This window comes from Oncorhynchus nerka, linkage group LG27 (assembly GCF_034236695.1).
Source record: "Oncorhynchus nerka isolate Pitt River linkage group LG27, Oner_Uvic_2.0, whole genome shotgun sequence".
Lineage (NCBI taxonomy): Eukaryota > Metazoa > Chordata > Actinopteri > Salmoniformes > Salmonidae > Oncorhynchus > Oncorhynchus nerka.
Window position 1 is genome coordinate 47,006,374 of NC_088422.1, and position 14,311 is coordinate 47,020,684.

The 14,311-nt window shown below is 44.1% G+C and overlaps 1 protein-coding gene across 1 annotated transcript in view; it reads left to right on the forward strand.

Moving 5' to 3' along the window:
* Nucleotides 1-14,311, forward strand: part of col27a1b (collagen, type XXVII, alpha 1b) — a 136,465-nt gene that overhangs the window by 108,031 nt on the left and 14,123 nt on the right. The window contains exons 29-46 of the mRNA XM_029638431.2: nt 3,981-4,034; nt 5,212-5,256; nt 5,747-5,791; nt 7,288-7,341; nt 8,273-8,326; nt 8,489-8,542; nt 8,737-8,790; nt 8,886-8,939; nt 10,387-10,494; nt 10,803-10,856; nt 11,179-11,286; nt 11,371-11,424; nt 11,624-11,677; nt 12,674-12,730; nt 12,844-12,897; nt 13,046-13,099; nt 13,209-13,262; nt 13,456-13,509. Coding sequence (XP_029494291.1) covers nt 3,981-4,034; nt 5,212-5,256; nt 5,747-5,791; nt 7,288-7,341; nt 8,273-8,326; nt 8,489-8,542; nt 8,737-8,790; nt 8,886-8,939; nt 10,387-10,494; nt 10,803-10,856; nt 11,179-11,286; nt 11,371-11,424; nt 11,624-11,677; nt 12,674-12,730; nt 12,844-12,897; nt 13,046-13,099; nt 13,209-13,262; nt 13,456-13,509 — 1,065 coding nt within the window. The remainder of the gene's footprint in view (nt 1-3,980; nt 4,035-5,211; nt 5,257-5,746; nt 5,792-7,287; nt 7,342-8,272; nt 8,327-8,488; nt 8,543-8,736; nt 8,791-8,885; nt 8,940-10,386; nt 10,495-10,802; nt 10,857-11,178; nt 11,287-11,370; nt 11,425-11,623; nt 11,678-12,673; nt 12,731-12,843; nt 12,898-13,045; nt 13,100-13,208; nt 13,263-13,455; nt 13,510-14,311) is intronic.

Here is a 14,311-nt window from a genome sequence, read left to right on the forward strand (position 1 = left end):
TGATGTCTATAGTATTCTCTCTGGTATCCAATCTGGTTTCCACTCAGGTTATGGATGTGTCACTGCAACCTTAAAGATCCTCAATGATGTCACCATTGCCCTTGATTCTAAGCAATGTTGTGCTGCTAGCTATTTTTATTGACTTGACCAAGGCTTTTGATACGGTAGACAATTCTGTTCTTGTGGGCTGGCTCAGGAGTAGTGGTGTCTCAGAGGGGTCTTTGGTCTTCGGTTTGCTAACTACCTCTCTCAAAGAATGCAGTGTATAAAGTAAAGAATTATGCTGTCTCAGCCCCTGCTTGCCACCAAGGGAGTACCCTAAGGCTCAATCCCTGGCCCTATGCTCTTCTGAATTTACATCAATAACAATGCTCAGGCAGTAGGAACCTCTCCCATCAATTTATATGCAGATGATACAGTCTTATACTCAGCTGGCCATCCCAGGAGTTTGTGTTAAAGGCTCAAGCTTTGATAACAAAATAGATCAGTTGATGTAGAACTTGTGAGGCACTGCAGAGCTTAAATTGAAATAATTTGCTTTTTTATTTTACTGGACTGATGGTATCTGCATCGAATGGTGATGGTGCTTTCAAGACAACTGGGAACTCCGAACATAACAAGGTCAAATCATGATGTCCGTAATCTTCAGGTCGGAAAGTTGGAGTTCTAGAAAGATGCCAGAGTTTCCGACTTGGAATTCCGACTTGGAGTTCAAAACGATTTTTCCCAGTCTAATCTCGTTATTTCTGAGTACTCAGTTGTCTTGAACGCACTGAAGTCGGATTGTTCTGAGTTCCCAGTTGTTTTGAACACGGCATTAGTCTCAGCAGAGGGAGAGAGCAGCAGAGGGTCTGCCTCTCACGGTCCCTGCTCTCTCTTTCCTTTCCTCTGGTGATAGTGACCAGAGAGATGGGACATCGTCTTTCACCTAATGGCGAAACTCGAGTTGCACCGAATCTGCCTCATGCGCAAATTCATGTTGTTCCTATGACCAGAGAAAGTGAAATATTCCTCAATATTAAAATAGACACGATGAGCTGCTGATAATAATACAAATGCAGGCTTATCGATACACTTGGCTACTAATTAATTGCAGCTGCAGCATGCGTGTTTTATGTTTTGGAATAGTGTTGAATAAAAACAGTGTTAAAAGTGCTGAATAAAAACTTACTCATAAAAACAGCCTCTCTTTGCTGTATTGTTTGACAGTCTCTCTCCGTGGTCATGGTGTGAGAGAACCAATATAGTACAACAAAGTACAATATACTACAACATACTGCCTGGATAAAGGGTTACCATTTATTGCACTGTAGGACTGCTCAACTGTATGACTGATCGCTCTAATATGCATAAGTGGTATCATTTGGGGATATTGTTGAATCATTTTGCATAACCTGTTTAATATTCGAAGCAATCACAGATTGAATACTTAATAACCTATAATAGCTGTTAATGATAAAAAAAAAAGGTCTATAAAAATCAACCATAGAAGATCAATGCAATTAAACTCAGATGTGGCACATTAAGCGATGGAAAAGGGGTAGAGATTTTTTAGTGGTGAAACAATCTTCTTACAGTATATCAGTATTCACAAATCCGTATTCATAAAGTACCTCCAATACAGATTTACCCAAACCCTGCCAGACAGTGATATCCTTTAGATCAGCAAAGCACCACCAACAAAGATCTGCAATGACTCCAGAAGCCAGTACCACAACAGCCTGGGGAGAGAGATGATAGATTCAGTATGTGTCTGAGAAAGAACAAAGTGAAACAATCATATCTTATATAGGGCAGGGAAGTACCACAAACAAAGATCTGCCCTGACTCAGACCCTGCCAGATAATACCACAGTGGCACTGGGGAGAGAGATGAGACATACCGTTTATGTCTGAGAGAAGGATAGTAAGAGCACTTCTCCAACAACAGATAGCACTGTTTACTCAATAGCATCATTCCAAGTCCTCCTTTGTTAATTGTGTGTTTGCTGCGTTTGTTGAGGTTGGACAGACGAAGCCAGTGAGGCTTTGAATTAGGTAAGAGAGGAACAAGGAGGTTATACATTCAGCTCTGTCGTGGACTCTAACCCCCTCTGGTGTGAGTTATCTTCATGACTCTTCAATCCTCAAGGGATGCATTTCGTTGAATCCTATGTGTGCAATTTACCAAGCACATGTTGGCCACCTTGAATCATTGACCTCAACCGTACACCCAGTCTCTAAGACCAAGAGCCGTAGCATTCACAGAGATGAAAATGAACGAGGGACACAGCAGTAACCCATGGTCTGGTTGACTAGATACGATGCAGAACGAATCATGTCATTCCCTGTTAGTGGAGAGAATGGACCAGTGTCGTGAGGGAAGAATTGTCCGCGTCATGATCATCTCTGCTCCAAAAGAAACAGGACCGGCCATTTCCCATCAATCAAATGTATTTATAAAGCCCTTTTTATATTAGCAGTTGTCACAAAGTGCTTATACAGAAACCAAGCCTATAATCCCAAAGAGCAAAGCAATGCAGATGTAGAAGCACAGTGGCTAGGAAAAACTCCCTAGAAAGGCTGGAACCTAGAAAGAAACCTGAAGAGGAACCAGGCTCTGAGGGGAGGCGAGTCCTCTTCTGGCTGTGCTGGCTGAAGATTATAAGAGTACATGGCCAATAAGTCTAGATCGTTCTTCAAGATGTGCAAACGTTCATGGATGACCAGCAGGGTCAAATAATAATCACAGTGGTTATGGAGGGTGTAACAGGTCAGCACATCAGGAGTAAACGTCAGTTTGTTTTTCATAGCCAAGCATTCAGAGGTCAAGACAGCAGGTGTGGTAAAGAGAGAGAGGAGGGGGTCGAAACAGCATGTCCGGGAAAAGGTAGCACGACAAGGTAGCACGACAAGGTAGCACGACCGGGGAAAAGGTTAGGATTCCATAGCCGCAGGCAGAACCACAGAAACTGGATCAGCAGCACGAAGGTGGATTGGTGACGGGGACAGCCAGGAGTTGTCAGGCCAGGTAGTCCTGAGGCATGGTCCTAGTGTTCAGGTCCTCTGGGAGAGAAAAGAGAGAGAGAGAGAGAGAGACAGATGGGAGAACTCAGCAAACTGTATGACTGTATTTACATTCTTGTCTGTTCCTGTGCCATGCAGTACAGTACCCTCATCAGCAGATGTACTGGACTGCTGAAACTCCCAAGATCACTGAAATGTCTTTGGGGATATCAGGGCTGTCCTAGCAGTACTATCTACTCTGAGCCCAATTCACTGTTGGATATGGCTCCCAGACCTCCTATTTCCCCTGTGGCTATCCATCTATCAACTTTTCCAAGTTTCAGAATAGTATCTAATCTCCTATGTACTTATGCTAGATGCCTGAAGCACATGGATAGAATTTCTTAAAATCTTTATCAAAATGAATAGGAATTTGTGAAACCATTCAATTATATGACTACATTTTTCCACAGTGATCCTAGTATGGAGCCGTATAGGCATTCACATCTAATTGGTAGGGTCAGATGGAAAGGTCGTGACAGGATTAGTCAGCAGTCAGATGGAAAGGTCATGACAGGTCATGATTAGTCAGCAGTAAGACTCTAGTCTTGTAAAGGTCATGTGTTCTCTGTGTGACACTGTTCCCGAATGTTCAGTTGAATACCATGGTCATACAATAGCTGGTCTTGGAAAAAAGAACATAGACATCAGTGTGCATTGTATAGGGAAAACCACGAGCGTTTACTGAACCAACCACAGTCATCTCCCTCTGTCTCCAATAATACCTCTTTCTTCTCAGTAACCACGGATTTGTGTTTTTAAGCAATTTCCCAAATTAACACTGTCATTAGGATGGGAACATTTAAGTGTGAACATTTAGCCTTTCTGACTGAAGTGCCCGTCATGGTGAAGAGAATACTTCATATTTCATCAATTAATCTCTCTCTTTCTGTCTCTCTTTCTTTCTCGTTTCTCGCTCCCCCCTCTCTCCTACAGGGTCCGAGGGGTCCTGATGGTCCCGCTGGGGAAAAGGGGTCAGTTGGCGGAAAGGTGAGGATGAAGTTCAAAGCTCATATGTCAAAGTCTACACTATTAATACAGTATTTCTGCTCCATAGCTTCACTTCATCTGACTTGACTCAGTTACTGAATGCTACGACCTTTACGGAACACACTAGCCACAGCCAATGGAAAACATGGATACTGCCACAGCCGCGGGAAAATGTTTTGAGTTGGGGGAGCCTTAAAAAACGCATATCATGCAATTCTGTGACGTTTAGGCCTACGTGACAAAAGACATCAGAATATTTTTTTATACTACACAAATGACTGAAATGAGTGGCTACTCTAACACTGTCAAACAGATCAATACAAATGAACTGGTCTTGACCTGGCCCGGGCTAATGAAAAAAAGGGAGACGCAGATTGTACAATATTAGAAGAAAATATACTGGATATTATAGGCTACTAAATCAACTTTCCAGGGGCACTGACTCACCCAATGATGAAGATAGCATGAATATGCGTAGCCTAGGCTTTTGACTGGTGATCGTCTCAAGATGGGCCTGAGCTACTATCAAAATCAGTGAGTTGTGAAAACAATGGTAGCTTCAACTGACAGATTAGTCTTCTCTTTTCAGCAGTAGGCATTTGCTCTACCAAAATTGTATTTAGAAATTTGTGAAAGGCCTATTGCTATTCACTGAAAGTGCGAAGAGAAATGGAATGCATAGAAAGAATCCATAGAACGAAAGTACCCATTCAAGTCAGGACTGGCAGCCATTTTCAATGTACCCATGAGTTTACCAGTCAAATTGCCAGGGTGAGCCAAAACCCTTCTATGGATTATATTTCTATGGCTGCAACGCAACAAGTTGTTCGATATTTGGCCAGCATGCTGCCCAAATTCAGTCAGTGTTCAGACAGGAGTAATTATACAGTATAATTTGGCAAAATTATTTCAATTTATCAGGGAGTGCTGCAGTTCCCTCAGCACCCCTACTTCACGTGGCAATGGACTGCATTGCGGCATTGGTTTAGGTGTTAAATTGATACTTAAATATGTCCATATAAGAGTTTTTCAATTGGCTTTGTTCAAGTCTTTAAATAGTTGGATTATTTTCAACATCTGAAGGACACTTTTTACTCAAGGGGGGAATCTAGGACAAGAGCTCTTATGTGTAAAGTGTGTGAAGCTGTAAGTGAGATTGACACGTGTTTTCTTACAGGGTCCTGATGGTCCACCAGGAAAATGTGGCTTCCCAGGGGAGATGGTACGCACAGGCAATTTCAAGATCCCTATGTTTTTAATAACAGTTTTTGCTCAAACCCTCCTACTCATGGCTATGTCCAACTCATGGGCTTTTGGGTATAGTCTTTCCTACCTTACTTTGCATGTTGACTTTGCACGCTTTACCCCTCATTTAGTGTTCACATCATTTCCTGGCTGGTAATGAATAGTGTAGGACTATGAGTGCCCATTCATATCATGTTCAACTTGTTAACACATTTTCATTAGAGGTTCCAATGGCCCAATGGCTCATTTAGTTAGAGTGTGATGCTTTAAAGTTACAACGCTAAGGTTGTGGGTTTAATTCTTGTATGGGACATTCACACATACTAAATACATGAATTGAATGTTAACTGTGCGTCACTTTGGATAAATGTGTCTGCTAAACAACCATAATGTTTCCGCTTAATGACCATATTATGTGCTTGATATTAATTTCAACCCTTATTTCTCTCCATGTTATTTTGCACCAGGGAAATATTGGGGAGCCTGGGGAAGCTGGGCCTAAAGGATTTCCAGTAAGTGATTGGGGCTAACAGAGTGCTCTTTTAGGTTAATCATGCCTTTAGGGTGGACACAGGTTAGAGGGGCAACCATTAGCAATGGAAAAAGAGAGGCTTGTGAAGAGGGCATGCAGTTGTATAACTATTCTCCATGTCGTTGCTGTAAATGTTTTCTCAGTCAACATTTACATTTAAGTCATTTAGCAGAGCGACTTACAAATTGGTGCTTTCACCTTATGACATCCAGTGGAACAGCCACTTTACAATAGTGCATCTAGGTCTTTTAAGGGGGGGTGAGAAGGATTACTTTATCCTATCCTAGGTATTCCTTAAAGAGGTGGGGTTTCAGGTGTCTCCGGAAGGTGGTGATTGACTCCGCTGTCCTGGCGTCGTGAGGGAGTTTGTTCCACCATTGGGGGGCCAGAGCAGCGAACAGTTTTGACTGGGCTGAGCGGGAACTGTACTTCCTCAGTGGTAGGGAGGCGAGCAGGCCAGAGGTGGATGAACGCAGTGCCCTTGTTTGGGTGTAGGGCCTGATCAGAGCCTGGAGGTACTGAGGTGCCGTTCCCCTCACAGCTCCGTAGGCAAGCACCATGGTCTTGTAGCGGATGCAAGCTTCAACTGGAAGCCAGTGGAGAGAGCGGAGGGAGCGGGGTGACGTGAGAGAACTTGGGAAGGTCGAACACCAGACGGGCTGCGGCGTTCTGGATGAGTTGTAGGGGTTTAATGGCACAGGCAGGGAGCCCAGCCAACAGCGAGTTGCAGTAATCCAGACGGGAGATGACAAGTGCCTGGATTAGGACCTGCGCCGCTTCCTGTGTGAGGCAGGGTCGTACTCAACTTACCTGGTAAAATATGGGGTAAAATATATAAAGAATATGGGGAAAAAATATATAAAGAATATGAAGTTGAGAGTTGCTATGGGTCTGTGGACAAACATTAGCTATGGGAAAAGAGAGGCTTGTGAGTAGCACTTAGTACATTAAAGCTGTGTATGAATAGGCCTCCCAAGTGGGGCAGCGGTCTAAGATCCGTCACTACAGATCCGGGTTCAATCCTGGGCTGTGTCGCAGCCGGCCACGACCGGGACCTCATCTTGGGTTAGGGGAGGGTTTGGCTGGCCGGGATGTCCTTGTCCCATCATGCTCTAGCGTGATGGGTGCTCTCCTGTGGCGGGCCGGGTGCATGCACAGGACACGGTGGCCGTTTGAACAGTGTTTCCTGTTCCACATTGGTGTGGCTGGCTTCCGGGTTAAGCGAGCATTGTGTCAAGAAGCATTGCGGCGTGGCAGGGTAGTGTTTTGGAGGACGCATGGCTCTCGACCTTTGTCTCTCCCGAGTCCATACGGGAGTTGCAGCAATGGGACAAGACAAGACTGTAACTACCAATTGGATATCATGAAATTGGGGATAAAAAGGGGTGATATGTGTATAGTGGAAATGGTCTGTCTTCCTGTGACCTTAGTTAAATGCTATCTGCATTTATAACAACTGGGTTTATATTATTTCAGGGTCGCCAAGGACTCTCAGGACCTCCAGGTGCCAAAGGAATAGCAGGAGAGCTGGTAAGTCCTTTTATGTCTAAATATTTGTAGGGTTTATCTGCCAAATCCTTGTCAGTCCTAAGTGTCTCTGGCCCAGCCAGGGATATGGGAGTTATATCCTGTGTTTAAATTCCTATAGAGCTCAACACTTAATGCCACATCAGGTTAGCGTTATATTTCACCTTCAAGCCAGAAAGCTGTCTTTGATTTCATTACTTCCCCTAACTTTGTTTACTGTATTGTCTCCATACAAATACCCTTCCTTGGGTGTCTTTCTACTGCTCCTCTACTTGAAATCAGGGGTTATTGGATCCAATCAACATCTTAGAGAGGAAGTGACCAGGGGAAATGTCCCAAAATATCTGCATCTTCATGTGTTGTAAACTTCGGTGTGCGTCTACAGTACGTCTTCATTCCGATACCTCAAATGGTGCAGCATCTGCTGGTTGAGTAGCCCAGGGAAGCCTAATCCTGCATTATGGAGAGAGAGAGATACAGTGATACTGTAAGATAAGATGATTTACTCAGAGCTTCCTGCAGAGGCAGAGAGGCAGCTTTATGTGAACATTGGGGTTTTTTTCTCCACCACATAGCCTACAAAAGCTTTGGCTCTGTGTTCTAAGTCTCTAGCAGTAGGAGCTGATCTGGATCTCAAGTCTAGATTCATTTATCTCCACCATTCCCTGATTTACCCTCAATGTCTGTTTCACATTTTTATCCTCAATGCCTCTTTCGCGTTATAATCCTTGCTGCCTGTTTCACATTTCTATCCTTGCTGTGTTCCCTTACATTCGCTTATTATCTACAATGGACTTAGTTATTCCGGTGTAGTTTTTTTAAATCCGCAATGTACTTAGTTATTCAAGTGTAGTTACTATGATATAAGGGCTGCATAGGCCTATGTATTTGTGTGTTCAATCATCACTACACTGCCTCTGTCTTATCATCCTAGGGACCAACTGGGCCACCAGGAACAATGGGTCCCCTGGGACAGATGGGCCTCAAGGTAAGTTTCACCACACTCCATAAACATGCCAAACGGTAGTATTGTGGCTTCTATAGGTTATTGTAATTGCCCGTGTAGTGTGCCATTCACATAGGCATTGGTCATTGGAGCCTGAACACTATCTGTCTAATTTGATTGTCAATGGGGAATTTTCTATGACAGGGTCCCCCTGGAAAGGTTGGGGAGTGGGGATTGCCAGGAGAACCCGGAGAGAAGGTACGATAATACACTCAACTGCTCAGAAAAATAGTTGATGTATTCAACAACACTTCTATCAAGGGGTCACTCAACATCTCACTTCCAATGCCCTAACTTACCGAACCAGTAATAGTCTGTATATCAATCTACTGTATGCATGTCCATAGGCCACACAATCCATGTGCTTAGTGTGTTATTGATCTGTGTGACAGGGTGCCCTTGGACCAGCGGGAAACCTCGGAGAGCAAGGCCTCATCGGACAGAGGGTGGGTACCCCAAAGTTCACTTGTACCCATGTTGGTGATTCCTCTAGTAGTAACATTGGCCTTATTAACTTGTACTGAACCCTCCTCTACTTCAGGGTGAGATGGGAATCGATGGGGAGGCTGGACAGAGTGGACCAGATGGACCTAAGGTAAGAGATAACACTATGGTAATAGGATCCATCACAATGACTAACTTGAGTTGAAAGTCTCGGCCAAGAGTTGACAGTCATTGTCTCTTTGGCTGTGTTTTCACAGCCACCCTAAGAAGGTGATATAAATCGGAAGTCAAAAGTCCAGATTCCATCTGTTTTTTTTTGTTTACACATTCTGGAAAAAATCAGATAGTTATCAGATATACAAATAATTGGCAAAAGATCTGAATTGGGCTGCCTGTATAAACTTTGACATCAGTGGACAATTTTGGTGCCACCCCTTTTTCTCCCCAATGGGTAGTTACAGTCTTGTCTCATCGCTGCAACTCCCGTACGGACCGGGAAAGAAGAAGGTCGAGAGCCGTGCGTCCTCCGAAACACAACCCAACCAAACTGCTTCTTGACACAATGCCCTCTTAACCCAGAAACCAGCCGCACAAATGTGTCGGAGGAAACACTGTGCACCTGGCAACCGTGTCAGCGTGCACTGCGCCAGGCCCGCCACAGGAGTCGCTAGTGCACAATGGGACAAGGACATTCCTGGCCGCAAAACCCTCCCCTAACCCAGACGACGCTGGGCCAATTGTGCGCCGCCCCATGGGTCTTCCGGTCGCAGCCGGGTGCGACAGAGCCTGGACTCGAACCCAGAACCTTTAGTCGCACAGCTACCACTGCGATGCAGTGCTTTAGACCACTGTGCCACACGGGAGGCCCTGCCAGTTAGAGTTGCACCCTTGTATCTCCAAATAGGATTCAGCCATGTGATAGCCAATGATTTGTAAATCAGAAGAGGGTGTTTTTATGATAACTTTCACTATTTCAATCAGCCATTCACAAGAGAAGGTCGATTCAAACCTTTATTAGATCATCACAGCTATATTCATATGAAGATAATGAACTGTACTGTACACTTAGCTGGAATGACAGTTACTTTCAGTCAGACTCAAGTACTGTATATGTACTGTATGCTGTTGACACTGAGTGAAAATAATAGGCAGCTGGCCTATTTTGAGCTCTTCCGTCTGTCAGGAGTTCTGACAGAAATACAGTGGTGATTCAGAGAAGCACAAGGAGGTTCCATGTCCATCTGAGCCAAGCTGCTGGATAGTAAGTGTTGTGTTGTGCGTGAACACACGCACGCACACACACATACAGAAGCGCTTGCTCGCACACGCGCGCATCATTATCCTCTCTCCAGCAATCGACATATTACCAATTGTCAGTCAAACGATGCAGGACAACTCTACTAGGAGTGCAGTGGCTTAACGCCTTAAAACTCACAGATGCACGTCTGCACCATATTCAACTGCTGTTCACATGGAACACTTCTCCACGTCGGCCTTCAAAGTTATTTGAATATCTGTTACTACCACCAAGATCTACACCGGTGAAGTATTGTATCTGGTCACGTCTGAGTGCATCTTCCCTATGGTTCTGTGCTCAGGGCGAGAAGGGTGACATGGGACCGGAGGGGGGTAAAGGAGAGAGGGGTGAGATCGGACTGAAAGGAAAGGAAGGGTCTCCTGGACCTCCTGGCTTAGTGGGCTTGAGGGTGAGTGTCCAAACGTAGGATTATTACATTCCGAAATGTAACCTTACATTTCCTGTACTTAACTCTCAGGTTCACGTAAGTCAGACTTAACTCCACTGGTTGTCGGATGAACAATGTAGTCTACTATGTGCCAAATACTGTAGGATTCATAACACTTCTTTGTCTCTCCAACAAACAATTGTTTTACTTTCTTAAGAGTAGAAAGCAAACTGCTTATGACATTGTTCTAACCATTGCCTCGTCTTTGTCATATGTTATTATATGTTTATTGCAGTTCAAGTAATGGTCTATTGACTCATGTCTTCCAGGGTCAGGAGGGTAAACCTGGCAAGTTTGGTGAAAGAGGAAAACCAGGGGAGAAGGTATGTACTGTATGTCAGCTCAGTGCCTGCAGTTCTTTAATAGGCCTCCGTCTGACACTCTCATTTAATTCCCTGAAACCTGTTAGTCGTTTTACCATAGTCTTGTTTTGTAAAGAAACTTTGGTGACTGCTTGTAATTGTGGTCAACAGACATAAGGGTCAATGGCCTTCCAAGTCACCACACTATGATTAAAGTGCTCAGCCAATGGGCGGTTTTAAAATGGACAGTTGACATAGTACATCTATCCACACACCACTTCCTAATGACAGAAAGGTGACCTTGCTAATATTGTATGCCTGCTCTTTGGCGACCCTTCTCCAGGGCAGCAAGGGTCATATGGGTCACCTGGGAGAGACTGGGCCAATTGGTGAACAAGGAGAGGCAGGATTTGTCGGGCCAAAAGGATCGAGAGGAACCATTGGACCAGTGGTAAGGCTCTTCTACAGATCTGACTCTGATGTGGAGGTTTCTTAGTGTTGTAGGTCACTAAGACGGATCATGTGATGTTCACAGGGTTCCCCGGGTAGAATGGGCCAACAAGGTGAACCAGGCATTCCAGGATATGAGGTAAGAATGACCCTTATATCATTGAATCGGGTGTCTTTGACTCAATATTACTGAGATTTTTGTAGAATCTAGAAAAACTAAAGATGATTGATCAGTAGAGAGCATTGTCGTCTGTGATATTTTGCACAATAGGTTGCCCAAACTAAGTCAGAGGTATTGAGTTGTGTTCCGTGATGACTTACACCATCTGTTATTTTAGGGCCACACAGGACGACAGGGCACACTGGGACCTCCTGGACCAAAAGGTGAAAAGGTACACTTCCCACAGTCCTGTCTGTTTGTAATAGCTCTCTCAAATTCTACTATCCAAGTGGGCCTGGACTCATGGCCTGTGACGGTTTGGGTTTAGTGATGACTGACCCAACACTGACTGTTATTTTGTTTGTCTGTTCTATGGTCAATCCACATTATGTCCCACATATCCTGTTATAACAAATTGGTATGGCTAGTCTATCCTGACTAGGTAGGTACAAAACTTTAGGGTTCCAGAGTTTCTCCTGGTCAGGCCAGGTGGTCAGGAAAACTCCTAGCCCTACCCATTGGTAATAGCTGCATGTGTGCATACACTGAGAGAATCGACCTCACTGCCTGTGTTGCTGTTATAGTTTGATAATCCTGCAAGAAGTGATCAAATATAATTGTTTGATGGCATGCACCAAGGCACATCTCATTAACTCAGGGGACATTGGCCACAAACTGCTTTGGAATACTCCTTGTCATCATTATTCAGGAGATCAATCATGGTTCAGCTGTGATAAATAGGACTTCGATATTAAGCAGTTTCCTGTTTACCGATAATGATAAACTCATAATGACATTTGACAACCTTGCTTACTTTCTAATGAGACCCAAATTGTGCCACTGCTCATAAATCGTTACGTTTTGGATCCCTTCTCCCCTGTTTCCTCTTCTATATCTCCAAGCACATACACAACACATGCACTATATAATACTACAAGCATCCCACATCATTCATCAGTCCATGTAAAGTCCACTGGAACGTTTAATGCAGTCTTGATTCCATTTAATTGGAAGCTGCCGGTTTACTGTCAACAAAAGCCCTCGATTTATTTGAATACTCCATTGTTTAGGAATCCAATTAAATTTCACATAATTTCACTTTACACAGTCTCAAGTTCAAGTTTGAAGTTTAAATGTATTATCCTGGAGGCAAATTGGTTTTGCAGCTATGATCATACATACAATGCATAAAAAACGACATATGTTTTCCTGTATGATTTTTTTCCAGGGGGAACAGGGGGAAGACAGTAAGGTGGAAGGCCCTCCTGGTCCACAAGGTGACAGAGTGAGTTCCTCACATCATGTATCCCTCCGACCTACAGCAGTGTTTGGTGTTAGTGTGCGGCTGTAGCTAATTATCTATATGCTTCATTGTATATGTTTCTCATCTGAAACAAGGGTCCTACTGGAGACAGGGGAGTCCGAGGAGAACCAGGTGACCCCGGATACTTAGTGAGTGGGACATCGTTTTGACGTTATTCTTTCATTGGCCAGGATATACTGTATAAAATAGGGGTAATAACCAATCTAGTAAGAAAGTTACTTTACTTGAATAAACTTGCTTCATGCGTGGAAATGTTAACACACGTCTACTTCTCAGGGCCAGGAAGGAGTGGATGGAGAAAGAGGCAAGGCTGGAGCAACTGGACTACCTGTGAGCCAATGGTTATGTTTATGACCTGCTAATATGTGATTACTTACACTGACAGTATCCACATAAATACAGTATCCAGCTATTCATCATGTATGCATTCCTATTGTAGGGACATCCTGGATCAAGGGGAATACAGGGGCCAAAAGGATCCAAAGGTGATCAAGTAAGGACAACAGACCTTGACAAGTAACAACATATCTGTAGTATCCAGTGTCATTGTATACCATAACACCTGTTCACTTCACATCATGACACATCTGTTTGAACCAGACACAGTGTGATTGATTTTAACCTATGGTATGATGACATCATGTCACGGTTGGTTGTTGACTGTTGTGTACTCTGATCTACTCCAGGGTCAGAAAGGCAAATGGGGGAAGCGAGGTGAATCTGGGACCAAAGGACCACTGGTAAGTGGGACACCTAGTTTGTAAAGCAATGCAACGTGTACCTAATTTCATTGATTGAATCAAATCAAATTGTAATTGTCACCTGCGCCGAATACAACCTTAGGTTAAAATGCTTACTTACAAGCCCTTAACCATCAAAGCAGTTTTAAGAAAATAAATAAGTGTTAAGAAAGTATTTACTAAATAAACTGAAGTAAACAATAAATAAATAAAAAATAGTCTGGGTAGCCATTTGGTTAGCTGTTCAAGAGTCTTATGGCTTGGGGGTAGAAGCTGTTAAGAGGCCTTTTGGAAGTAGACTTGGCGCTCCGGTACCGCTTGCCGTGTGGTAGCAGAAAGAACAGTCTATGACTAGGGTGGCTGGAGTCTTTGGCAATTTTTAGGGCCTTCTTCTGATACCGCCTGGTATAGAGGTACTGATTGGCTGGAAGCTTGGCCCCAGTGATGCACTGGGCCGCACGCACTACCCCCTGTAGTGCCTTGCGGTCAGAGGCCAAGCAGTTGCCTCAAGGAACTTGAAGCTCTCAACCTGCTCCACTACAGTCCCGTCATTGAGAAGGGGGGCGTGCTCGGTCCTCCTTTTCCTATAGTCCACGATCATCTCCTTTGTCTTGATCACGTTAAAGGAGAGGTTGTTATCCTGGCACCACACTGCCAGGTGTCTGACCTCCTCCCTATAGGCTGTCTCATCGTTGTCGGTGATCAGGCCTAACACTGTTGTGTTGTCGGCAAACTTAATGATGGTGTTGGAGTCATGCTTGGCCATGCAGTCATAGGTGAACGGGGAGTACAAGAGGGGACT